At 45.6% G+C, this 27,955-nt stretch overlaps 1 protein-coding gene across 1 annotated transcript; it reads left to right on the top strand.

The window, feature by feature from the left end:
• Positions 1 to 7,002: 7,002 nt before the first annotated feature.
• Positions 7,003 to 27,669, top strand: SMIM20 (small integral membrane protein 20). The gene is made up of 5 exons (XM_045550473.1): positions 7,003 to 7,077; positions 16,892 to 17,063; positions 17,100 to 17,327; positions 26,146 to 26,202; positions 26,987 to 27,669. The coding sequence occupies exons 1-5, from the start codon at positions 7,054 to 7,056 to the stop codon at positions 27,022 to 27,024; spliced, it is 519 nt and encodes a 172-aa protein (XP_045406429.1). The 5' UTR covers positions 7,003 to 7,053; the 3' UTR covers positions 27,025 to 27,669.
• Positions 27,670 to 27,955: the final 286 nt, after the last annotated feature.

Consider the following 27,955-nt stretch of genomic DNA (forward strand, 5'->3'; position numbering starts at 1 on the left):
ATATGAACGTCTGTCTCTTTGCAGTGTGACTTTGTACGGGTTCCCATCAAGTGGTGGAATCTATTCCTCTTTGCCTTGAATCTAAGAAGGCTTTGTAATTTGCCCTGACCAAACAAAATCAATGCAAGTGATATTTTGGCAACTTTTGAAAGTTCTGATATTTTGGCTTAAGCCTTAAGAGACCTTGCAGCTTTCAATCCTGCCTTCTTAGAACACAGGGCCACCAGGTAAGGAAGCCCGGGCTAACCATCCTGAAGATGAGACTTTGCGTGGAGATTGAGAGGGGAGACCAGCTGACAGCCAGTATCAACGGCCAGATGTGTGAGGCCATCCTGAACCACCTAGTCCCAGTTACACAATCAGGTGACAGCAGCTGCGTAAGTGACTCCGGAAGAGACCAAGCAGAACCACCCAGTGGAGTCCAGCACACAGAGCTGACCCTCAGAATCTTGAGCAAATAAAATAGCTGTAATTGTGAGCCACTCAGTTTTGGAGCAGTTTGTTTGTTACATGGCAATAGGTAATTAGACAATGAGCAAGGTGATCAACACTTTAGAATTGTGTGCGGTACTTGAAAAGAACAAAGAACGATTCTACTCTAATTCCTTCTACGCAACCCCAGCCTCCGGGATTGTGTCAGCTTGTGAAGCTAAGGAATTTCTTCTTGTTTCTTCCCCGTCATCTCTCAAAGCAATTCACACTGAGACTGAACTGCTCAGCCTTCCTTTGCCAAGGGATTAATAAAAATTGAAGGCTCAGAAGTGCTTGTTCAGCGGTTGACTGATGGCTGTTTACAGGGAGGTGGGTGGAGAGGCAGCCCCAGGTATCCTGCTCTGTCTGGGTGAGGAGTTATCCGGAATTGCGGCAGCACCGCCACCGAGACCGGGGCCTCAGGGAGGGCCGCTGGTGACAGGGCCCATTGCCTGGTGTGTTAGTCAGGGTTCTCCAGAAACACACCCCACGGGACGTGCATATATAATCTGCAGGGTAGGCCGCCAGGATGGACACCCCGGGAAGGGTTTCAGTTTAGTTCAAAGGCGCTCGGTTGCCAGAATTCCCTCTTCTTCCAGGTCAGTCTTTCCCATGAAGGCCGTCAGCGGTGGATGGGGCCCGCCCACATTATGGAGGGTAATCTGCTTTCCTCCGAATTTACTGAGTTACATGCTATTCTCATCTAAAATCTACCTTTGCAGAAACACCTAAAATAATGTTTGACCAAATTTCTGGGCACTGTGGCGTAGCCAAATTTGATGCATAAGTTAACCATCACAGATGGTATCTCCCCAAAGAAAGATATCTAAAGTCCTAATGCCCGGCACCTCAGGGTGTGGCCCTGTGTAAACGTAAGGTCATTACAGAGGTAGTCAAGTTGAAATGAGGCTGTGCGGGTGGGCCCTAATTCAGTATAACTGTTTGGGTGGGCCCTAATTCAGTATAACTGTGCGCGTGGGCCCTAATTTATGAGAAGGGGCACTTTGGGCGCAGAGGCAGACACGCAGGGCAAGGTGATGTGAAGACAGACAGGCAGGCAGAAGGCGGCACGTGACCCAGGGAATGCGTCTACTTGGGAATGCCCAGGTGGCCGGCAAACGCCAGACGCTGGAGGAAGCAAGGAAGGATTCTCCCTTGTAGCGTGGCCCTGTGGGCACCTTGATTTTGAACTTCCAGCCTCCAGAACTGTGAGACAATAGGTTTTTGTTTTAAGCCATCCAGTTTGGGTACGTTGTCACAAATGACAACTCTAGGGAATGAGTAGAGATGGGTAGCAGGGAACCTCGTTTCCAGGTCTGAGTGGAGACCGCGGCCCCCGCATGCCTCCGCGGGGAGGTGTCGCGGGAGCTGAACACAAGCCCGGTGGGCCTCTCCGGGAGCTCCCGTCCTCACAGCGCGGCCTCTGACAAGCCCTGGGAGGCAGGCCCGAGCGGAGTTTGGAGAGCTTCTGTTTCCTTCCAAAGAAGCAAGAGTGTTCCCTAGATATCTGGTCACCAAGAAGAGTGGGATTATGTGGGTTCTCGGCTGTGAATTTGGGGGTGTAGGGGCCTCAGCTCGGGCATCTAGGGAAGGAATTTAGCAACGTGCAATATGCAGCTGCTGGTCCTGCCGACCACTGTGACACTCACGCTGTGGCGAAGGGCCCTTCAGAGCAACCCGGCAGAAGTCACACTGAGCTCCCCGTCGGGCAACAGCACGGGCTCTGGAGCCAGACAGACCTGGGTCAGTCTCCACTCTACCAGTTACCAGTTAATAGTAACACTGTCTTGTTACTGAATGCTGAGCACTTCAGGTACACGATCTCATCGACTCATTCTAACAACTCATTTTACAGATGAGAGACTGAAGCTCAGAGAGGTTAACTGACCTCCCCAAAGTCACACAGCAAGCCAGGATTCTAACCTAGGCAGGCTGACCACAAAGCCCTAGTACCCAAATTCTTAATCGGCATACCTGACAAAAGCATGCTAGGGACATCGTGGCTTGAATTAAGTCCCTATATTTAATCAAGCCAACCAGCAGGCCAGAAGCACCCACTCTGTTAGATGTTATTAAAGGTACCAAAAAAAGCAAAATTGGGGCCTTGCTCTGGAGGTGTTGACAGTCTAGGTGATAGGAGGCCACCCACTTGGGAATAATTATGATTGACATCGCCCCCTTCTTTGGGAATGTGGAAAGTTTACATTTACCCACAGGGAAAGCTTTAGCTACTGGGAACTTCACCATTTTTAATGAGTTGGCATTTTGCCCTCCAAACACATCAGCAGGTGAATGCATTTTATTAGAGCCTTCTACTGGCATAGTGAGAGAGTTGAAAACGAAAGGAAGTTGGGCCATTGCTTAAAATGCTAGGCAGCAGGTCCAAATTGTAGTTAATCACTACTGTAGGCAAATCACTGATTAATTCCAACTTTATTTCCCCTCATTGTGCATCTTCTGCATCTGTGCCTCCTACCTGACTCGCAGGAATGGGTGGGGGTGAGGGCTGGTCAGATAAAAGTGCTGTCACAGTTGGCAACCAAAGGCTGTGTGTGTTTGCCTCCACTGTGCTATTAAGGAAATGGCTTCAACATTAATCACAAAGGAGAAATCATGAGACCTGTATCCTGAAACAGAATGGCCTTGGAATATAAAGAAAGGGCGATGCCCTGGTATTAGCTGCCCGCTGCCTCTGGGCACTTGACTGTCCAAAGCAAACAGTGGGGCCCCAGGCAGCCACTGGGGCTGGAGTGTGTTCAGAAGGGAGAGTTGCCATAGAGGGTGGGTCCAGGGGTCAGGTACGCTGGGATGTGGCAGCTTCACACAGCTGTGGGGAAGAGGGTGGGGAGGTGTGACCAACAGAATCCCACCGGTGAGGTGTGATGGGTGGGGAGGGCAGGACTCTGCCGGCAGAGGCTTGTCCCATGGGGACAACTGCAATCTTAGGTGAGATTCAAACATGCATAACCCCGGATGACTATTAGTATCCTAGGGCTGCCATAGCATAGTACCAACAACTGCATTGCGCAAAACAACAGAAATTTGTTATCTCACAGTTCTGGAGGTTAGAAGTCTGAAATCAAGGTGGTAGTAAGGTTGGTTTTTTCCAAGAGCTCTTAGGAATTGCTTGTTCTGCGCCTCTCTCCTAGCTTCTCATGAAGACTGGCAATCCTTGGTGTTCCTCGGCTTGTAGACGTATTGCTCCAATCCCTGCCTCTGTCTTCATATGGAGTTCCAACTGTGTGCCTTTGTGTCTATATTCCCCTCTTCTTATAAGGACACCAGTAACACTGGATTAGGGCCTGCCCTAATGACCTCATCTTAAATTGATTACGTCTAATGTAAACCCTATTTCCAAATAAGGTCACAATCACAGGCAGCAGGGGTTAAAGCTTCAACATATCTTTTGCGGGGGAACACAATTCAACCCATAATAAGGACCCTAATGAGGCCATTAGACCTCACTGGACTGAGAGCAGCTGAAGGGTGGGCACTACTTTGTTCATTTCACATGCCCAGTGTCTAGCACCATGCCTGGCAAATAGCTAATGCCCAGTAATGAATGAATAAACGATAATCTCATCCAAATCTTTTTGATGTCGGTTATTTAACCAAAAATCTGAATGCAAAATCCTGGCTTCACTAACTTCTGCCTGGATGGTCTTTGGCAAGTCTCTTAGCAACCCTGAGCCTCAATTCCCTCTTCTCTAAAATGGATGTAATACAACATGCATGTTGATGATGAGACACCAAGAAGACATAAAATGCCCCTGCATATAGCAGTTGTTCAGTAAATGGGAAATTTTTATTTTATTTTACAATTTTTATTTTACTTAACCCTACACACTACCCTCTATTTCACATTTTTATGCCATATTTATTTCATCATATCAATGCTTTAAGATTAAAAAAAGCATCCTAATACATATCGGATTAATCTAACTGTATTAACCAGAAACACTTTCAGTTTGCAGTAACACAATCACCATTCAAACATCACTCAAAAAAGGTAGAGTGAAGGGCATTTATTAGTTCATGCAACGCCCTGCTGTACTGGCTTCAGGCAGGGCTTGATCCAGAGTCCAAACAGTGCTATTCCTATTTAGCCTCTGTCTCTTGGGCAGGAGTAAATCATGTGCCTACTAGCAGCCTCAGACTGAAATTTTACCAGCCTAACAACCCCACGAGAAAGAGGTGGACTTTTCTGATTGCAACATCAGAAGAGATCCAAGGAAGATGACACATTTGTTTGACTTGGATCACATGCCACGTTAGAACCAGTCACTATGACCAAGAGCAAAGGGTACATGGATAGGCCCGTTCTGGCCACGTGACGGGGGAAGGGCAGAGTTAGGCGCCTGTGGAATGGGTTCCCGACAGAAAACAAGGGCTGGGTTTCGGAAAGGGCCTGAAGAGATTTAAATAAGAAATACCTCTGACCCTTGAAACTGCCCCCAGGACAGAAGATAAATGATGCTAAAAAAAAAAAAGTCAAGTTACCAAGTTTCTGAAAAAGCACTCAGTGTAATTTTTGAGGAAATAAAAATAGAAGCTATAGCTTACAGACAGTAATTTGCTGCTTCAGTATAAAAATGCCTCATTGCCTTTGTGGTCCTTATGGCTGCATCAATTACTGCCAGGGCTGGGGAGGGCGGGGGAGCCACAGGGACTGTGAGGGCCTGTCACTGTATCAGCTGATGGCACCGATGTCCCTGCAAGGGAGACTGGAGCATGGCCAAGTGAGGTGGCTCTTTGTGGATATGCCCAGGGCCCACCAGGTGTAAGTGGGACGAAGTGGGAGTGAGAAGGAATTTCGTGTCAGGAATGCTGGTATGTCCAGAACCCCTGACACTGGGAAGGAGCATCCTATCCAAGTCCACTTAGGGTCACCTCACAGTGGTTTTTATTATTATTATTATTATTGTTATTGTTATATGTTAGTTTTATATTCTGGTTTTATGAAAAATACCCCATAATTCAGGTTTAATTTCCCTGGGGGAGATAGCTTTGAAATAACCATCAAACATTTTTTCCCCTTTTTGCTACTCTAAGCAAACTGGGAAGTATTTTCCCCTGAGGGACAATAGTCTGGTCATTCATGCAATTATCATTTTAATGCTATTTGCTTCTTCTTCCTGTTTTTTGTTTTTTTTTTTTAACTTTCCCACAGTGTTTGTATGCCATTTTATATGTCTACAGTTTTTTTTTCATGAGTAAGACAGATGACTTGTCCATGTTTAGGGCTTCTGAGAAACTCAATTTAACTTCACGGCCAGCGGGTGGCTGTGAATGACTCGTTCATGAAATTAGCTACCCTTTGTACAGCACTTGACGATTTATCTGGCAACTTTCGTTTCATTGTCACACAAACACAAGAGGCATTATCCCCATTGTATAGATGAAGAAACTGAGTCTCAGAGAGATGAAAACTTGTTAAGGAGTCACAAGTAGACTTGAACCCAAATAATCTGACCCAAACTAAAATAATCAACATTGACTGTTCTAAACACTTTGAGTGCAGTGTCTTGTTTAATCTTCTCAGAAACTCTGTGAGCCAGGTTACGATGATCACCCGCATCTCACAGATAAAACTGAGGTTCAGAGGGTTAAATAAATCAATAAGATTCAAACCCAGATTTGTCTTACTGCCAAGCTGCGTCTAAACACGGAACTTTCCCCCAGGCCTCATTTGGCTCTCAAAGCTCCAGCTCTGTCGAGGTGAGACGTGAGGGCCGGCCCACAGGCCAGCGAACAGAGAACGGTCAGCTAGACCCTGCCGCTCCGGCTGCACAGCGCTCGCCTGCCAAGCTGGCCCTGTGGATGAACTGTTTCCAGACCGCGGTCGTGCAGAAGTGCCAGGGCAACCTGGGTGGAAGCCCGAATGCCGACAGGGAAGGTGCCTGACTGACAAAATGCCGGAGTGAGCTGTTGCCTGCTGGCCTCACCCACTGAAAACTTGGGGACCCCCCATGTTCACAAAGGCACTGCAGACAGAAAGAAATGTCTGGTAAGCAGAGAGTTCTCAGCAAGCCCAATTATCCACTGCAGCCAATAACCATGATCGTGGTGCATGCCCGTCCCTGCCGCGTGGGGCGTGCACTGACGCGCATGTGGAGGGAGGCAGCTGGCGCCGAGGGCAGCCCTGACATCTCTCACCAGGCCTAAGCACCCTCCTCCAACCGCCTCGAACTGACAAAACTCCCCCTTACAAGTTAATCAAAATCCTCACCATGAATGAGAAAGAAAAAAATACTCTGTTAATTAAAATCTCCAAAGATGCCAATGGTAACAATCTGCAGATGCCTTTTTCCTATGCTAATTACAGAAAAACCAGTCGTCAGCGATCAGTTTAAGGATCACAGGTGTTATGATTAGGCCTGAGACCATGTAGTTGTGACAACTGGAAGAAAAAGAATTTCAATCTTCCTGAAATCCCAAGCTTTGAAGGTAATTGAATAATGAATGAGAAGCAGAGAGGTTAAATTGCCAAGTATCTTCCCTGTGCAATACTGTTCCTTAAATGCCTGGATGACGTCAGAAATGAGTGTCTCCCGTCATGCAACTAACACTTATTAATCTCCTATGATGTGCCAAGTGCTCTGGAGGGTCCTGGAGACACAGCAGGGAGGTTGACAAAGTTCCTGCACTCATGGTGCTCACCTAGAGTGAGGGACAACAATTACCCTGAAAATAGGCAGTTTGAAGGTGTTGGAATAAAAAGGTGGGGGTTGGACAGCCAGTGAGCAGGGTAAGGACCCCTTTAGACCCTGTGGTCAGGGCCAGCCCCATGCTGTGGGGCCACGTAAACAGATACTTACATACATAACAAGTGTCTTTGTTTTCTGTTGCTTATAACAGAATACCTGAAACTGGGTAATTTATAAAGAAGAGAAATTCATTTCTTGCAGTTCTGGAGGCTGGGCAGTCCAAGGTCAAGGGGCTGCACCTTGTGAGAGCCTTCTTGCTGGTGGGGACACTTTGTAGAATCTGAAGGAGGCACAGGGCATGGCATGGCAAGTGGCTGAAAGTGCTAGTTCAGGTCTTTCTTCTTATAAAGCCACGAGTGTCACTTCTGTAATAACCCAGGAATCCATTAACCCATTAATCATTCCATTCATGGAGGCAGAGCCCTCCTCACCCAGTCACCTCAGAAGGGCCCCACCTCTCAATACTGCCACACTGGGGATTACATTTCAACATGGGTTTTGGAGGACATAAACATTCAAACCATAGCAACAAGTAAAGCCAGGCCAAGAGCACAGAGCATTTTAGGCAGAGGAAACTGCAAGTACAAAGTCACAGAGGCTGGATCAGACTCAATGTTTTCAAGAACTAAGCAGGAAACTTGTGTGGTGGGAGCTGTCAGTGTGGGAGAATGGAGAGAGAGGAGGTAAAAGAGGTAGGCAGGTACATGTCCCCTAGAACCTTCTAGGTTGTAATAAAATGGCTGGATATTATTCTAAATGACTGGAAAGCCTTTCAGGTGTGTGAGCCATACAATTGGATTTCAGTTTCTAAAGGTTTGCCCTGTCTGATATGTGGAGAATGGTTGTGGGGTGAGTGGTGGGGAAGAAAGGAGAAAAAATCTTCAGTAGGACCAATAGTCCATATAAGATAATATTGCCTTTGAGACAGCCCCAGTGACATTTTTGATTGATCCTGAATACACAAGTACAATCATGTGTCACTTAGCCATGGGGATAAATTCTAAGAAATGCATCCTCAAGCAATTTTGTCATTGTACAAACATCATAGAGTGCACTTACACACACCTAGATGGTGTAGCCTGCTACATGCCTAGGCTGTATGGCATAACCTATCGCTCCTGGGCTGCAAACCTGTACAGCATGTTACTCTACTGAAAGCTGTAGGCATTTGTAACACACTGGGAAGTATTTATGCATCTTAACATATCTAAACATAGAAAAGATACAGTAAAAATACAATATTATAATCTTATGGGACCACTGTTGTATGCGTGGTCTGTCGTTGACTGAAACATCATTATGCAGCACATGATTGTAGTTGGTATTTTCAGAATGGATTTGCACTACTCAGAGTTCTCCAGAGAGACAGAAGCAGCAGGATGGATGGATGGACAGATAGGCAGATAGATAGATGGTAGATAGGTATGAGAGGGGATTTATTAGGGGAATCTACTCACACAGTTATGGAGGCTGAGAAATCCCACGACAGGCCATCTGCAAGCTGGAGACCCAGGGGAGCTGGTAGCATGGCTCTGTCCATGTCTGAAGGCCTCAGACCCAGGGAAGCCGATGGTGGGACTCTCAGTCCAAGACCGAAGGCCTGAGGACCTGGGGCCACCGGTTCAAGTCCCAGAGTTCAAAAGCTGGAGAAACTGGAGTTCTGATTCTCAGGGCAGGAGAGGAAGGGAGTCTCAGCTCCAGAAGAGAGAGAGAGAATTTGCTTTTCCTCTGCCTTTTTGTTCTATCCAGGCCCTCAGCCAATTGGATGGTGCCCACCCACATCGGGTGCAGGCGGATCTTCCTTATTCAGTCCACTGATTCCAACACCAATCTCTTCCAGAAACACCCTCACAGACATACCCGAAATAATGTTTTACCAGCTATCTGTGTATCCCTTAACGCAGTCAAGCTGACACCTAAAATTAACCATCACAGGATTTCTCTATTATTTGGCAGAGTTCCATATTTCAGACCTTCTAGGGTCTTAAGGTAGTATTTTTAATAAATTAACGCACCATTTCACCTTCCTAAGGGCTAAGGAATGGATCAATTGATTGTAAAGAGTTGAGAATGTTGGCTAGCAGGGCAACCAGGGAAACACTTTCCTAATGTCCAAGGTGCGTAAGGGCTGCATAATTATGTCCTTGAGGTATTGAAGCCATGCTTGCTCTGTAATGTCCAAACACGTAGACACCATTTGCAGATGATGTTCTTCAGAAATGGTGTGGGTGGGGATAGGGAAGGGTCAGTCCTATGAGTAGGGGCTACAGGAGAGTGAGGCTTAAAACATATGTGCTTTTTTGTCACCTTTTTGCACTGACCATTCACATTCACAAGAGGAAGTGAAGCTGTTCTTCAGACTTTTGGCCCATTGCTGCTGTTATGCTCATAAAGGGACAGAGGAATAAGAAGTTGTTTAATGTAAACCATACTGAAATTTTATTTGCCATCTCTTTAGACATGAAGTTTCCACTTATCTTAGGTTTAAGTGTCTTGTCCTCTACAGAGAGGGACCTTCCTGTGCACACAGATTGATATTTCCAGGATAAAAGCAGAATCTTTGAAAACTAGCATCTCACTGAACAAGGAGATGGTGCTTGCTCCTGATGGCAAGTAAATCTAGATTCCCTTCTAGCTGCAAAAAGGCAGGCCAGAAATTCAGAGTTGTAGGTCCTTGGCCTGGGCGGATGTGCTACAATGTGAACCATAAACCTCCAGCACTTATCTTGGCAGGTAGAATATTGGAATTTGGGGGGAAAGTTTAACATCAGGCACTTAGACTCAATAGACACTCTCACTCCCTGCCGTGCTCCCAAACACTCTACACTCCGCTTAGCAGGCTGCCCAAGGATGCCCAGGGCCAGACCTCTGGGAAATGTATTGACTGGAGCTGCCTGGAGCTGTTGCTGACAACTCTGCGCCACCACTCACCCGCTGTACTGCATTCTTTCTTCCTTCCCTTTTGTTCTGCCCCCAACACTTCAGTAGCACCAGCACAGATGGACTTAAGTGCATTTCCTTGGTGCCTGCTATGGACTGAATGTTTGTGTCTCCCCGCTCCACCCGCCCCACAATGTGATAGCATTTGAAGATGGGGCCCTTGGGAAGTGATTAGATTTAGATGAGATTGTGAGGGTGAGGCCCCATGATTGGATTAGTGCCCTTAGAAAAAGAGACTTGAGAGCGTTCTCTCACCCCCTTTCTACCATGTGAGGATACTACAAGAAGACGGCTGTCTGCAAACTAGGAAGCAGACCCTTACCGGACATGGGATCTGCTTGCACCTTGATCTTGGACTTCCCAGCCACCCAAAGTGTGAAAAATAAATGTCTGTGGTTTAAGCCACTAGTCTATGGTAATTTGTTATAGCAGCCTGAACCTGCTAAGACAGTGCCATGATTGTGAAGCAGCATTAGAAGAGAGAGAATAGGAACGTAGACTCTGAAATGGGATCACATCCTGGCCACTTGCAAATTATGCAGCTTTGAGCAAGGCTGAATCTGTGCCTCAGTTCCTGATCTGGAAAATGGAAATGTCTATCCTGTCAGCATAGAGATTAGAAGACACCATGTGTTCAATTAGCACATGGTAGAGGAACTTAATAAATGTTTGTTGTTGTTATTGTGGTTGTTACATTGAAAGCATTGGGTTAAATAAGATGCAATCTTTTATCAGGGCTGAAAATCTGGTATGTGAGATAAAGAGACACAAATAATTGTAATATAAGGCAAAAGGTGGCAAACCCTATAATCAATATATGGGAAAAGGTGCAGCAGAATAATAAGAGCTGCAAATTCCTTGTCACTGCTTCTATTGAGAGCTGGAGCCTATTTCTCCTCCCCTTGAAACTGCCTTCCAAGGCTAAACCAGAAGAAACCTTGCAGCCTCCTCCTGATTCTCTCAGGGCACTGCCCCTTGGAACTGGGTCACCATGCTAGGAGATGGCACCTATGGGTGCTTCAGTTGACAGCCCCAGCTGAGCATCAACGGTCAGCTGTAGGAGTGAGCAGTCTTGGACAATCCAGCTCAGTCAGCCCCCAGATGGCTTCAGCTGTCCCAGTGCCCAGCCACACCTTGTGATTCAGAGGAATGCCCAGTCAACCCATAGACTTGCAAGAGATAACAAAGTTGTTGTTTTAATTTTTAAGCACCAAGTTTTGGGTAGGTAATTATACAGCCATAGATAATCCAAACAGCAGTTTAGGAAAGAAGAGGTCATTTCTAGTCACGTGATCACGGAAGGGTTCCTAGAAGAAGTGGGATTTGACAATGCCCTTGGAGGAAGGGACTGTGACAACAGGCTCCTGGGGGAACATCATTCCAATGAGAGGGTTAGAGCAGGGCCCAGAGACAAACAAAGGCAGGGGGAAGCCAGCTCCTGGCCAACAGACCAGGGCTGCTGGAGTGGAGGGCTGGGAGACATGGGCTAAGACCAAGAAAGCAAAGCTGAGAAGGATGCTCAGGCCAAATCATGGCACTTTGGGGGACAGGCTCTTTTTGTTGCCATGAAGGAAAGTCCATTCCTGCTCTTCCAAGTGAAGGGTCTTTATAGGAAACAATGTGAGCTTATGAGTTAGGAGACAGGAATCTGTGAGAAGAATGGAAACTATGGAGCAGCTGGACCTCCCGGAAAGACATTGGCATTGGAGGTTGCTTGGGATCCTCCTAGTGGCTCCCTGTCACAGACACAGTGAAATCCTGAGCCCTTCACATGGTTTATGAGGCCCATGGCATGGTGCACTTGCCCTGGGTACCTCACTGAACTAATTTCCTTTCACTATCTCCTTCCCTCATCTTCTCCAGCCGCTCTGGACTCCTCACTGTTCTTTGAACAGCAAGCACATTCTGGGCTCGGCACATTCTGGGCTCAGCACTTCTGTACTCATAGGTCCCATCACCTGGATTATTCTTCAAAATACCTTGAAGAATATCTGCCGCCTCCCCCTCCCCCCACAGTGCCTTTGCCAGCTCTTACTACTCCTATTGTTGCCTTTTTACAAAAATCGATTTATCATTTGCGGCCCCAACTAGAGTGTGAGCTCCATGATGGCAAAGACTTGGTAAAATGCTTAGAAGTGTTCCTGGCATAGAGTGGGTGCTCCACAAAAATGGTAGAAAACAGTGAATGAATTAATGAATCCCAGCAGTCCTTGGGCTTAAGCTATCTTGTTACTTCTCAGCAGGAGGAATTTGTGGATCTTCATTTTCATTCTCCTCCATCATTCTCTGCTTCCTGCTATTCCCAGGCAATTCCCTCCCATCTACTCGCTCTTCTCTCACAGCTTCTGCTGACTCATAACCACGGCTTACTCACAGCTTTTCTCGAGCTGCTACTTCGTCTCTTTGTGCATCTGTCCAACTTCTGCTCCTTCCGCTAACCTCCTGATTCTCCCCGACTTTCCAGTTGAAATTCCAGAGACAGAGACTCTGGCTGGGTCAACCCACTCTCCATGTCAGCAGAGGTTTTGACCTCTGACTATGGTCTGGGTCACCCACGCTGATTCAATCAGCTGTGGCTGTAGGCACAGGGCATGACAGTCTAGACATAAAGAATTATCATTTCACTCAGCAGATGCACACGGATGCAGCGGGTGCCTTTAACAACCTTGACCGCAGCCTGAGGGCCAGGCTGAGGAACTGGTACTTCAGGGAGACAATGAAGTTTTCTGACGAGGGCAGTGATGGACTGAGTCTATTTTTTCAGAAGATAACTTTAGCTACCCTGTGAATGAGAAGGTTTGGCGATGATAGAGGCTAGCACATGTCAGACCAGCTAGGAAGCCATGGCCAGGGAGAGCTGATGAGAACTCAAACTAAATCAGGTTCGGTGACAGAGGAGGGAGCTGGACCACGTGGTCTTGAACCTAAAGCTGTCCACCAGGGACGTGACACGGGAGTTCTGCAGAAAGCCTGGGTCTACACGCTCTGGAAGTCATAAAGACTCAAGTTAAAACCGTGGGGTGCATAGCATGGCAACAGATTAGCCAACACAGGCATTTGGGGAAACCTCTTACATGGAAAGGGCAGAACAAAGAAACTCTCGACACATGATCCAAATCAGAAATATTTATACAGATGGGTAGAGACTCAGAGAGTCACAGCATTCCACTAAAACAGGAAAGCATTTCTCTTACTCACTCCCTAATTCTCAACAGTACAGGCCCAGAAGCATAAGATCCCACTGTATTCCAAATCCCAGGCTTCTGGCCTGTCTTCCCACAGACAGTAACGGCACTTCTTGGGAATCCACGCTATTCTAAAAATACATCCACTGGGCTGCGGGGCCACAATTAGTAAAGCTGCTGTCCCAAGAAACCCTCATCATCATTTTGCTTAGATCAGAGAGCGGATTAACTTTGATGTCTGTCTGAACCCCATGCGATACACCACTGGCGGTCTGCTCCCTGCAAGCTTTCAATCTTCACATCCAAGGGAGGAAGGAGAAAGTGCTGGATAGGCGCCCAACCCAATTTCTCCCCAGTGATTGATATGAAAATGTGCACCCTAGGATTTCTGACATATTTGACTTGCATCCTGTCTCCCTGTATCCCTCCAACTCTCTCTCCCTTTGCATGAGTACTTCCCCCCAGACCCAAACATCCTTCGGCTTTCCCAAACATTAGCACAGTGATGAAGCCGCAAGCGCTCTCGTCTATGCCGTGTATAGGAGGGAATTGTGTTAATTTCTGTATCTGTTAGGGCTCCTGGTGGCATGCCACTGAAACTGACTCTGGCTAACTGAAGTCCAAGGGGAGTTAACTGGAAGCACACAGGGTGGCCTGCAGAATATAATGAACCGTAGAGAAGCATGCTGCAAGTGGGAACAATCAGGGAAGCTCGAGGATTACAGGCAAATGGGAGACATACAATAATCCCACCAGAACACTGGCAATAGAAGAAATCCTCTGCAACAATGCTGTCTGTCTTTGTGTCACTGTCCTCATTATTTTTATTTCTGGGAGAAAGAGAACAATTGGATCAGGTTGAATAATATCCACACCCAGGCAACACAAACTTACTAGCTTTGCAAATCAATACAAATGGGTGGTTAAGAGCAGTCTCTGGAACCAGACAGTCTGGGTTTGAATCCTGGTTCTTTAGTTTGCTAGCCACATGACCTTGGGCAGCTCATTCTCACTATGCCCCAGCTTCCTTCTTTGAACATGGGGATATCTATCCCCAGACATTGATGAGCACTAAATGAGTAAATCTATGGTAGTGACTGTACAGATTAAGTGTTCTACAAGTTTGATGTTAGTATTGATTAGGAATACACAGGGCCCCTGGATTAACGGTTCAACCAAAATTGCCAAGACAAGAGGTCATTCTCCAAAAGGCACCTGGAGCTGTTATTAGAGGAGACTGAGTGGCCCAAATGTAATTGCTTTCCACTGCCACATCTTATCCCTCTGCCAGACTGTAGATGCCATGAGGACAATAGATTCTGCTGTTTTCTTCACTGCTGCATCCAGCAGCACCAGAAAAGTGTCTGGCATGCCATGCCTGGCTCAGTGAACCATTGCTGAGTTCACCAACATTCAATGATTCCTTTTGTGTTCCCAATCAACTATTAATAGTACAGTGCTTTGCATGGAGTAGGCACACAATAAGTATTTGCTGATTGAATTGATAGCTCAGTGGGAAAAGAAAAACTCAGGGAGTGTGGTTTTCTTAAAAACGAGGACCTTAGGTATCCTCATTTCTTGCATTTGGCAGGACTCTGTGTGGCAGGCAAGTAATAATAAGTAACTGTTTTTGATGTGTTGATGTCAATAATCTATACAAATAGCACAGATGGGCTAATCATTTCTGTTGGTCAGCTAACACCTGTAGATCAGCATGAAGGGGACAGAGAAACCACAAGCCACTTGCCATATCACCTTGGAGAGGGAGGAGCTCATCTGCTACATTGGACCTGTGCTGGCAAAGGCACTGTGGCACTTTGCCAGCACTGAATCCTAGTACCTCAGCAGGATGTCCCATTCTCCTCGCACCCTCCATACTGGCTGCAAAAGACTGCAGCTGGGGCTTGGCTGGCCATCCTGCCAGGCTTGCTCACGGAGACAGCAAGATATCACAAGAGCTAAGCCCTCAGCCAATGGCATGTGACCCTGAGAGAGTTCAGGTCTCTGGTTCTCAGTGACTGGGACTGACCTCCTTCTCAGTCCCTAATGGTGACCCCCAGTAGCTCCAGAGTCTCATTCCTTCAAGTTCAAATCCAGCTTTCCAGTAGCTGGGGTAGACTATGGTTGGTGCAATTTGGGTGGTGTAGCCAGGTGAATGTGATTACACTGGTCATTCAGGCCTGAGTCCTGTGCCAGCCAGTCCCTATGGTGAGGAAGCTTGGTCCAGCTTGGTTATACGCTTAGCTCTCAGAGCTGGGAAGAAGTCTGATGAGGGTGGGGAGCCCCAGCTTACCTCATGGACCAACAGTGGAAAAGGAGTGGTTTCCCAAAAGGTATTCAGGGTACTGTTAACGGAAAAAAGGGAAGTGGCCACTGGGCTGCTAAAATGACAAATGTGCACTACACCTGGGTATTTCATATCATGTGACATAGAGCAAGTTCCCTCTGTGCTATGAAGTCGGCTGTCCTCACCCCAACAAGCTCTTGTAAGTGCCTGAGGAGCAGCCGCTCACTGCAGTCGTCTGTCTTCCTCCTCTGAACTTCTGCAGCCCACAGGACCTATCATATGCTCATCGGCAAAAGCCTAGTGCTGGTCATCAGTTATCTTTCTATGTATATGTTCCATCTCTTCATCTGTGTGGCAGGATCCTGGAGAGCAGGGGTCACATCTTATTCATCTTTTTGTCCCCCAGCACTTTGCCTGGTGTTTGGGGCCTGGTAAATAGTCCATAAACCTGCTGTTGAACAACTGATTTATATGCTTCCACAGAGGTAGATGGTAGCTCCATGCAACTACAAAACTACCGAGAATGAGGAAACCTTGCTCTCCACACTATTTCAGAAAGATTGTAGATCTTTTCTGGACTAAATAATGCTGCTGGGGTCAAGATAAATATCCTCTTTGCTCCCCCGCCCCAGATGTGGTATCATTCCTATTTACAAAGGACTGAGTGAAGCCCCAAGGAATCTGAGTCTCAGCTGCTCAGTTCGCTTGGGCAGGGCATAGTGAGGCACAGCCCACCTGGAAAGGGAGTGAGGTGCAGAGGGTGGAGGATGGAAATCACAGGAAGAGGAGACGCCCACCCAGGCACTAAGGCAGAGCCCCAAGGAGTGGGACTGGTCCCTGGCTCTCTGCCCTGCCCGGATCCCTGCCTACTTACTCTTCATCCTCGTTCATAACCCTGACACCCCAGCACAGCGAACAGGGAGACAGGAGGGGATGGAAAATGGAGTCGCAAAAGATACACTGGTGGCTTGCCTGCTGAAACAACATTCCTCCTAGGCTAGGCTTGGTCCAGAAGCCCCTGTGGTTCCGGTTTCAGAATCCCCCCGCAGGCCGCCCTGGGCCTGGACTTGCCCTAGTCTCTCGACACTACAAACCGCTTTCAGGGAGATTTTTAGTCCAAAGCCGCCCAGCCCTGGTTCTTTCTCCTGTAAAATGAGCCGACTGACATAAGGATTAAATGAGCGGGCCATAGGAAGCACCCGGCTCATGGTAGACAGTCACTAAACACGAAATGAATGGGGGAAGGACGAGAAAGCGTGGCTGGTGAAGGAGGAAAGAGGCCTCAAGGGTGGTGGGTGGAGCTGCTGAGGGAGGAACCGGGCCGAGGGCCAGGAAGGGAACAGAACAAAGGTCCGAGGAGTCGAGCGCAAAAATCCTCGGTCCTCGGCCGGCCACCTGCGCCCCGCCCGCGCCCCGCCCGCGCCCCGCCCCGCCAGAGGCCCCGCCCCGTCCCCGCCTCTCCGTCCCGCCCCCGTCCCCGCCCCGCCCCGCCTCTTCGTCCCGCCCCAGGGCCCGGAAGCGAAAGCCGCTCCACCTCTTCCGAGCGAGGTCACGGCCCGGCAGTCCGAAACGAGGTTTCCGAGAGTAAGGGCCGCTCAGCGGAGTCAGGGCGACCCCGGCCCGGCGCCATGTCCCGGAACGTGCGCACCGTGCTCATTTTCGGCGGCTTCGTCTCCCTGATCGCCGCCGCCTTCTACCCCATCTACTTCCGGCCCCTAATGAGGTTGGAGGAATACCGTGAGTGACCTCTGACCCCGCGCGGTGACCTGACCCGGGTAACTAACCCCCCCAACCCCAGCCCCTGTCATCTCTACGTGGTGCCCTGGAAACAACATGTCTCAGGAGTCAGGTAGAGCTGGGTTTGAATCCCGCCGTCTGCAGCTTTGTGACTGTGAACAAGTAACTCAACCTCTCCGACCCTCGCATCTTCGTCTATAATTCTCTATATCTACAGTATGATAAAACTGCCGAGCCTCTTGTGAGACTCAGAGGACAATATGAAAGCAGTCTGCACATAAGCCAACACTGAATACTAGGTCATACTTAAAGTGAACATTCACTGAATGCTAATCGTGTGTTAGGCATACGTTGGATTGTTTAATTTGCACAACCTCACCTTGATGTACATTTGTAAAAAATGTTTTACAGATGAGGGAATGAGGCTCAGAGAGGTTTTATAATGTGCCCGAGGTCACACAGCTAGCAATAATAAGGCAGATATTCTATCCCAGGGCTCTGTCTCCAGAGCGCCCTGGGAATGGTGATGGGAGGCAGATGGAACCCAGATCATCCCGAGCTGAAAGGTATTTTTATTGCACTTCATTTCCACTCCCAAAGATGTCTGAGCAGAAATATTTCAAACCCAAACTGTTATCCTGGGTTTTTGAGTTTTTCCTCCCTTTTCGCCTCAAATCGTTTTTCAGATTCTGCTGGTTTCCTTCATTTTAAGCTGGTTGCTCACATGGTAATGGTGAATATCCTGGGAGTAATTTTCCTCCTTAATCATTCAAGTCCTATCATTGTAAAAGCCAAACTCTCCTTCCTTGAGACCTATACCTCAGCAAGGATTAGCACTTTGATACATCTGAAACCATCTGTCAGAGAGAAAATATTAGGCATTAGAGACTCATTTTGTTCTCCAGGAAACCTGAATCATCTTGAAGATGGAAAAGGGCCAACCCTGCCCCTTGAGAATATTAACGGAGCCTGAAAGCTTGGTGATTTGAAGGCTAAAGCTCCGTGTAAACGCTCTGCCCATTACAAATGTTACAGCGTTTGGTTTCTGGAGGCAGAGCATTTTAAGTACACACTCAAATTTCCTTGTAGCTTCTTTTCACCAGCTAAGACTGAAATGGCCTCTGTATATTCTGCCTTCCAGCCTATCTGCATGCACCATACGTGGGAGTAAGGTGGGGCTGTGTGGCTGTGTGAAACCATGGATAATCTATTTCCATCAACCTTTTTCACCGGATCCCTGTCCCAGGCTATTTTATTAAGGCCACTAGAGTTGAACTAGGGACAAGGGATTTACTTTGGATCCCACTGGAAAAGTTGCAGTTATGAAGACTAGAGCAGTGGTTCTCAACTAGGGGTGATTGTATCCCTCAGGGGACATTTAGCTCGATCTGGAGACTTGTTTGCTTGTCACAGGTTCGAGCAGGGGTGGTCAGTGTGCTACTGGTATCTAGTGGATAGTGGCCAGGGATACTGCTAAACTTTCTGTAATGCACACAGGACAGACCCCCGCAACAAAGAAGTACCCAGCCCATTTATGAATGTTTAGATGCATGAGTACTTCCCATCGTGTTCCAGTTGCCTACAGTATTCAGTACAGGCTACACAGGTTTATAGCCTAGAAGCAATAGGCTGTACCATCTAGATTTGTGGAAGTACACTCCTTGATGTTTGAACAATGATGAAATCACCTAAGGACGCATTTCTCAGAAAGTATCCCCATCATTAAGTGACACGTGACTATATTTTAATAAGGAAAGCAAAGTGATCAAATTCACTCTTTATAGGCATCACTCTGTATGTGAAGGAGGGGCAGGAGGAGTCAAGTCGGGGGCAAGAAGACCAGGCACAGGAAGGCTGTATTTCCTGTGACCTCAGGGAGAGGTGACTAGCCTAAATCAGAGTCATGGTTATAGGACAGTGGGAAGTGATTGCATTTGGTAACCATATTTAAAAAGTCAAGTCTATGGGGATTGTAACTGATTAGCCACAAGGGTGAGGGAGAGAGGGGAAGGAGAATTGTACCCAACTTTCTGGCTCCAGAAGCTGAGGAGATGGTGTTGCTGCTGATCATTAACTAGGAAACATGAGAAGGAAGTGATTTGGGGGGTGTGAGGGAATGAGTTAGTTCAGTTTTGGACATATTGAGGTTTAGGTTTCTGATGTGCTCTTGGGATTTCCCATAGACGATGGATGTGCCAGGCTGGAGCTTAGGTGCTGGAGCTAGAGATGGGAATCAGTCACTGCAGTGTGGTAATGTCTGGTTGTAGTCTGTTCTCCGTTCTTGCTGTGCTCTTGGCCAAAGAATGAGCAGACACACCAAAAGCAAAGCAAGTGGGAAACGAAGTTTATTGACAAAGGACAAGAGAGGTTTACAGAGCAAGAGCAAGATACAGGTTCACAGAGTAAGGGCAAGATATGTTCACCACAGATGGTGAATGGACCTCCTGTCCTAACAAAAGGGCCTTGGGTATGGTCTGGGGTCTTGTTTTATATTGTCTAGGCTGGCCCTCCTCATGGTTCAAACAGCACCATCAAACCACTTAGATGGACAGTTGGGAGTTACATAACCTGAGTCTTACTACACATGGATTTCCTATGAGCCTCTCTGAAAGTCCATTTGTGGGGGTGAACTGCAATGCAGATTTAAGCTAATGACATGATAATTAGCCTTAGGTGGTTCTAGGTCACCTTCCAGACCCTGTTGTACCTGTGCTTCTTGGCCCATGGGCTAGGGAATTCTCTGTATTCTTTTGCAGTTGGCGCACTGAGTTGTGATTGGCAGATGGGTAGGGCGTGCTCTCCTCCACCAGGTGTGGCATTTGCTCAGGTGCCACCCCAGGAGGGTCGGAGGTCCCTTGCTGTCTACCTAGCGGTAAGGATTTGTAGACAGCATTGGGGAACACCAGTGTTGGAAGGTCTAAAAACCAGGTGGTCAGAGGAAGAGAAGGGCCTCAGAGGAGACTGAGCAGGAGTGGCCAGAGAGATAGGATTAAAACCAGGAGAGGCTACGGTCACAGGCCCCATGGAGACAGCACTTGGTGAAACGGGGTGTGGTCAGTGGGGTAAGGCTGCTCGGAGACAGTAAGAAAGATCACACGTGAAAATATCCATCGGATTTAGCAAAAAGAAGGTAAAAGTGATAGGTTATTTCGTTAAGTGTACTTTCTTTCAGTGGTTTGGAAGTGGGCAGAAAGCAGATTGCAGTGGATTGAAGAGTAGACGGTAAATTAAATTGACTGTTTAAAGATGTTTGGCTGTACGGAGGGGAGAATGGCAAAGTCATGTTGTAGCAGGTCTCAAGGTCTAGGGAGAGGTTTTCTTTTCACTTTTAGTTTTGGCTGGGAGACATGGAAGGGCCCAGAAAGTCTCAGACAAAGAAAGCTGCTGGAGAGAGTGGGAGGTGGCGTGGGATCATGAGTCCGACTAGAGGACAGAGCCTGGGACCGCAGGCAGGGCACATCTTCCACCAGCTCAGGAGGAGGGACAGGTGTGAGTGCGCTGTAGGGACACTTCCAGGTGATGGCTCCCATTCTCTTTGTCATACAGGAGGTCAGGTCATTTAGGAGTAAGAAGTTCTACCTCCAGGCCAGACTCTCCCTTCTTGAAGTACTGTCTTCCCTGGGCTTGTGTGATTGGCCCCCTCGGCCAGTCCTCCTGGGTTTGCTCTCTTGCTTCTGCCTTTCAGCCACTCCTTATCCTTTCTTGTTAGTTCTTCCCCTTCTAACCGTCCTCTATACGTTTGTATTCCCCAGGATTCTGGGCCTACGGAGGAGAAGCATCCCTCCCCACCCTGCCATTTTTGGAAAGGCAGGGCAGAGAAGCTCAGTCCCTGAGAACTGGGTTACTAGGAAAAACAAGATTTGGAGCCAGAGATTGGCAAGGCAGGCCATTTGGAACCCAAGCAACAGGTCATTTGGGCCCTTCAGCTGGGTCAGCCTGGATATAGGGACAGGTCGGTTTCAGGATCTCTGCTGGAATAAGCCCCCAGGCAGCAGAAAAGAGGAGGAAGGTACTTTAGGTAAAACAAAGCCAAGGAGATCTTCTGTGATTGCAAAGCAGGCAGACCCCTATTATAAGACTGCCTTATTGGACTTCATTTTGACCTTCAGTGTGATCTCAGCTCTTTTGTCAACTCAGCGAGGGTTCACTAAGTGTGACGTGGAGTACAGGGTCAGTTCTGTACATGATAACTCAAGTACAAAAATGAACACTGGAGACATGATGCCATGGGGGGTGGCAGTCAGTGATACAGAACCAGAAGTATGGGTACCATTCTGCTGTGCTTCTGGAAGGAGTCCCAGATGTTGCTTTCTCGCTTTCATCCTGTTGGCACAGTGTGTTGTTCTGAAGAGGCCACGTTTAGGAAGAGAGCTGTAACTAGAAGCCTGATCTGTCTTCGTGTCCTGGAACTAGACAGTGATCCTGAACATGGGCTTGTAAAAATAACATGCATTTGAGGCCAGCCTCTAGGATTAGACAAAATAAGATCATTTGCTGTGATCTTCTTCATTTTTAATTTTAATTAGATGTGCAGAAGCATAAAGTCATAGGGTTTTGCCAGAAGGGGCTTGAGCTTATTTCAGGCCCCTCATGTAATGACTTGTCCAGGGTCACCCAGCACATCAATTGCTGGGTGGACACTAGACCTTAAGTTCCCTGACCTTGTCTGTACCTAATGCCATGATGCCTTTAAGGTAGCAGAGAATGTTTAGCAGTCAGCCAAGGGAAGGCCACGAGGGAGAGCTGTGAGGAGCCCTCCGTCTCCTGCCTCCGGGTCCTTCTCCTCTTCTGCTGCACCTTGCCGCCCCCGACTGAAAGTATGTTGTGCGCAGGCAGGACAGGGTCACGGCAGACATACTTCTTCCTTTGAAAGGGCATTTCCCATATTACATGCCAGGTGCTGAGAATGTGCCTTTCATTCCTTTTGCCGTATCGTTGAATGAAACGCACAGGCAGACTGAGGTCCTGTTTCTAACCGGCGTTGCAGAGCTCCTGGATTCAACCCCACTCTGCTGGCGAGGAAAGAAAAGTGTTTCCCGTGTCGGGAGGAGACAGTGCTGCTGGTGGCCTTTTGTGCCCCTTCAGCCAGCTGGTTCACACTTGCTGCTGTGGTCATATGGTTTCCCCTTGGCTTCTGGTTCACACTCGCCACCAGTGCTCATCAAGTTCTGGAATACCCTGTAGGCAGATGCAGTGTGTGTCTAGGCAACAGCAGCAAAACGGAGCGCTGAAAACGTTTTTTTTTTTTTTTAATTTTGTATTTGTTATTTTAATAAAGATAGCTACTTTGAAGTAATCACCACGGAAGAGTCACAGTGGTATTGGACTTTCTCACAGATGTTTTACAGTTGTGTATTTTTTCAACTAAAAAACATCCAAATGGACAAGAGACCCAAGAATAGCGTAGTAAATTCCTATGTATCCTTCACCTAGATTTACCAGTTGTTAACATTTTGCACGTTTGCTTTCTCCCCCTCTATACAATATATGTACATATATTAATAATTATATATACCTATATTAATAATTATAAATACATGTATAATTATTATTATTATTTTGTTGAATCATTTGAAAGTAAATTGACGCATGGTGAGCTTTCATTCCTAAATACTTCAGCCTGTATTTCTTATGAATAAGAACATTATCTTACATAATTCACAATATAAGTATCCAATCTAGGAAATTTACTATTGATACAATGCTATTACAGGTTGAGCATTTCTAATCTGAAAATCTGAAATCTGTGATGTTCCAAAATCTGAAAGTTTCTGAGCTCCTCCAACGTGATACCACAAATGGAAAATTCCACATATAAATACTAAACACAAACTTTGTTTCACATACAAAATTATGGAAAATATTGTATAAAATTACTTTCAGGCTGTGTGTTTAAGGTATATGTGTAACATAAATGAATTTCATGTTTAGACATGGGTCCCATCCCCAAGATACCTCATTTTATATATATATATGTATACACACACACACACACACACACACACACACACACATACTCCAAAATCTGAAAAAAATCCAAAACACTCAAAGGATACTCAACCTGTATGGCATGTACAGTCCACATTGAAATTTTGCCATTTGTCCCCATTACTTCCACTTGTGAAGTACACTTTTATTCTAACTGTTCATCAGTGGGAGGAGATGGCAGGTAGATTGCCACGGTCATATTCTGCACTGGCTTTTATCTCCTTTTTTATTTTGGATTTCTAGCTGCTGGTCCTCCATTGGAGCACCCTCAACGAGTAGTTTTAAGACTGCTGAGGGACGCGGGGCTTAGGTATACTGCACTGTTTGCATTGTTGTGGACGTTAAAGTAACATCATACAGATTTATTTCCCAATATGGACATTCAACATAAGGATATGTTTTCATTTTGAAAGATTTAGAAATTATTCGGTGGATTCTTTTACTACTATTCAAAAATCAGCCTATCTGCAAGTATTGCTGGTTTTAATAATATACTTTGGCCCTTTGTCTAGAGATAATGATCCTCAATTAAAACTACAAATCAAACACTGCCTTAGCACCAGGGGGCAGAGTCGGGCTTGCTGAGACACTGGAGTGGGGAATTTTCTAACTCAGTGTTCCATAGTTGGGTTTTAATCATTTCATTCCTGATAGAAACGTGCTCACTACTGAAGTCAGTAATTAGCTTATCCTGATTTGTTCACATAGTTAAACCACCCTTTTCCAGAGGTTTATATACATTTGCTATTTTTCCAGTGATAGTGAGATAAAAATCTACTGTCAACCTCATCAAAGATGTACTTGCTAAATCCTGAGGGACTAGTTTCTGTTTTCCTTTTAGCATATTCCACATTCACAAATAAAGTGTCTTTGTGTTATATCATGAATTTACATAAGACTGCTTTGGCCTTAGAGTGTTTATAAAACATTAATGGATTAAAGAACCAGAGGATGAAGATAGGATGCTAATACCTGGTTATCACTTGGTAGGAACTGGTTCAGCAAAGTGGTTTAAATTGTCTGACCAAGCCAAACTACAGAGGTAGTTGCATTAGGACAAGGATTATAAAGAGATTATGGTCTATTTAAAATAAATCCTCAGCCTCTCTTCAACCTCATTAGCAATTAGCAAGAAAGTGAAGACAGGGATTCCTTTCTCTGCACTTGGTTCTCCATTGCATCCTAAGAGGTTAGAACACAATTAGGCATTCTGTCCTTGCCACCAAAAGTCAGCTTCTTTTGATGCTTGGCAGTCTGCCAGCTTCTTTAGCTCTACAGTATCTGCCTCTTGGAGAACGTGTTCAGTACACCAGGATGTCTGATTTTCTTAAATCTATAAGTCTAGAGTGCTTTCTATCAATTATTTAAAAAAAAAAAAACAACTCATTGCTTCCCTCTTCCATGATAACAGAATAGACCTTTTAGGTCTGGAAAATTATATCTGTTGTTCCTGGCAAGGCTGATGACAGGGTGGGTTTTTACTCGTTGGCATTTTTAAGAGCATGTTGGAGACATCCGTATGTTCAGACTTACATGTTCACGGTGTGGTAGGGCTCAGTCCTACAAGAATTTAATGACTTAGGAAATGAGAACATCTTTGTGCTGAGTATCGCAGAAAGTCTGACGCCTTAGAGGTTCCATATCATCCACTCTAGATGAAAGAAGTCTTTTGACATACCTTGGTCCAGAGGGTGTTGGTTGCCATTCACCTGCTTTTCAGAGAGGTACAGCGAAACTATCAGGCCGTTGTCAGTTAATCCCTATTGCCCAGCGTTTTATTTGCCAAAGCAAAATTTAGCATTGATAAAACTATCAGGTAGGTCATTTAGGATTGACTTTCTGTCACATCACTAAAGAAACAAGTTCAATGAACATTAGATTTGACAAAACCCTGTTTCTTGTACCTCTATGCTTGTGTAACTTGATGAGAATCCAGAGGCCAAAATAAAGAAAGCAGCCTAATATTAAATAAGAGCTAAATATGGATTTAAAGAAACACTGTCAGCCTGATTAAAACAAAGGTCTGATTACAACATTTAATTACTATAATTTTAGTAGTAAACATCCTTTGGTTCCAGACCTTTCTCCTGAAAAGCTGCCATTTGTTTGTCAAGATACTTAAAATAATAAGTCTTTGTTTCCACAGACCTTGGGTTTATTCTAAACCACTTAGAAAGATGTGTCAGAGTGCTTGAAGCCCACAGATATGAAATGCCCAATTTCTCTTGGCCCTTGCCTATTGGACTTCTCCAAAGAGACTGGCTTAGCTGCTGTAGCTACAATGCACTTACTAATTGGCACAGCACCTGCAATCAATTAGGGAAGCTTCAATTATCCAAACCAAAGCCACCCACCCAAAGATTAATTTTCTGCTCTATTTCCTATCAAAAACATGGCATATTTCGCTCTGAGTCTAGTCCTTCAGTGGAGTGCATTTTAAACATATAAAACTACATCGTTTTTTTGTTAATTGTATTTGTTCCTTCAGTTCAGCAGCCTTCCCCTCATAATGTCACACCCACCAGTTCTTTCAAAATTGTTCTTTTTTTGTTTTGTTGCCTTTCCAAAATGCTGAGATCACAGAGAAAAGATGTTAGTTGGGAGCTTTTCTTTTGAAGGATGGCTTTATTTTTCTTTGAAAATGCCCAATTTTTTCTGTTATGGGATCTCTGAACTTGCACAACCTAAAAGCTTTGTGTAATGGCATCTCTGAATTTAATAGCCCTCATAAATATTATCTTAAAATTGTCCCATGTCATTGGCCCATGTAAATACAAAGATTTCACCCTCCCTCCCTTCTAAAGAGTATTTTTTCTGTTGTGTTTCTCAGAGAAGGAACAAGCCATAAATCGGGCTGGTATTGTTCAAGAAGATGTGCAGCCACCAGGTAAACTATGACACAAAGAATCAAAACAAACTTTCATTTGTACTACTGCCTTGTGTGGTTTGTGTGTGTTTGCTTTGCCATGGAGAGTGGGCGAGTGGCTTTTTAGCTTAGAGACCAGATTGTGATTTTGCTATTTATTTCACAACAGTTGCCAGTTTATAGGTGCCACCCAAGACTTCATTTTAATATTTCACTCCAGAATACTTTTTGCAAGTTTGCCACGTTCCTCTTTTGCATTTGATAAGTGGGCATAAAAATGTTAGCAAGTGTGCAATTAAATATGAAATGTGAATAGCTATTTTGCAGACTTATTTACCAAGCACCTATTTAAACATTACCCTCGTGGGAGAATAGTGTTTACTTGTAAGCTATTTTAGTTGATGTGGGATTCTGCTTTGTACAAAGGCTCAAAAAGCTCCCTCTATGGCTGTATGGTTAGTTCTTTTAAGACCATCCATGTTGGCTGAAAATAAGAGGTTTCCAGTTTATTAATCAGAATGCTTGTAATCTATGACAGCATTCTTATTTATTTATTTGTTTGTTTTTTAACTAGGCCAGATCCATGTCTTCCTGTTTTGGGGCAATTTCTGAGCTATTTAAAAGTCCCTGGTGCTCCCATGGCTTCCCAGCCATTTCATGCCAGCATCCCTCCAGCCTGCTCAGACCATCTCTGGCTACATTGTAAATTGCACAGCTCAATTCTGATGTCATTTTGTTCGGGGTTCAGGGAAGTGGTAGGACATTTAAAATTGAATCCTGTTTTTATTCATGTTTCTTTCTATAGGGTTAAAAGTGTGGTCTGATCCATTTGGCAGGAAATGAGAAGGCTGTCACCAACTCTGATTAGGAAAGGAGGTTTCGTGCTTTCAATTCTACATCAAGTACAATCAATCACCTCACCCTAGGACAATGGCCGAAGAAGAAAACTCTGTATTGCTGTAAATGAGAGTACTTTAATAATGACTGTGCACAAGGATTAATATTTCCCTTCTTAAACATCAAAAGAGCCCTGGAACAAATTATACCATTAGGAAGGTTTTCATGATTGGGTCAAATTTCCAAAACTGAAGCTGTCTCACCCAGCTGTGTTTGGAGGCAATCTGCTTATTATTCCGCCTTTACCACTTACCCAAACGAGCTGTGATGTGAATACAAGCAGCCAGTGGGCTTGAGAGGGTCCACGTCTGTTTTGCCATCTTCCAAATAAGAGATTTCAGCAGAAAACCGCCATACTGAGCTGCCTCAGAGGGCCCTATGAAAATTAGGTTGATAAAGCTCCTTGAAGACAAGGTACTTTGTGCTGTTGAAGAATAAACAGTTTAGCTTAACCATGTCTTGTTGGAGATTGCTCCATGTTGGAAAATAAATATGCAGCAAGTCAAACTGGATGGGTGCACATGCATAGAAATCAAAGATGAATTAACAGAAGTGAAAGTATGGATATTAAAATGATTATTTTTTACTTCATGATTGTGTTAAGTTTTTTAATCTTTTTTGGTAAAGTGGTTAAATTCTAGTACCAAGAAGTACAATTTAGCTAGATATTTGTGTGGTATTCATCTGTGTACAAATAAATATTTCAGAGGTAAATAGCAATATCCCTTACCTGAAAAGCTTGGGACCAGAAGTGTTTTGGATTTTGGATTTTTTTGAATTTTGGAATATTTGCACATGCGTAATGAGATATCTTGGGGATGGGACCCAAGTCTAAACACAAAATTCATTTGTTCCATATATACCTTACACATATAAC

The sequence above is a fragment of the Lemur catta genome, chromosome 4, assembly GCF_020740605.2.
Source record: "Lemur catta isolate mLemCat1 chromosome 4, mLemCat1.pri, whole genome shotgun sequence".
NCBI classification, from domain to species: domain Eukaryota; kingdom Metazoa; phylum Chordata; class Mammalia; order Primates; family Lemuridae; genus Lemur; species Lemur catta.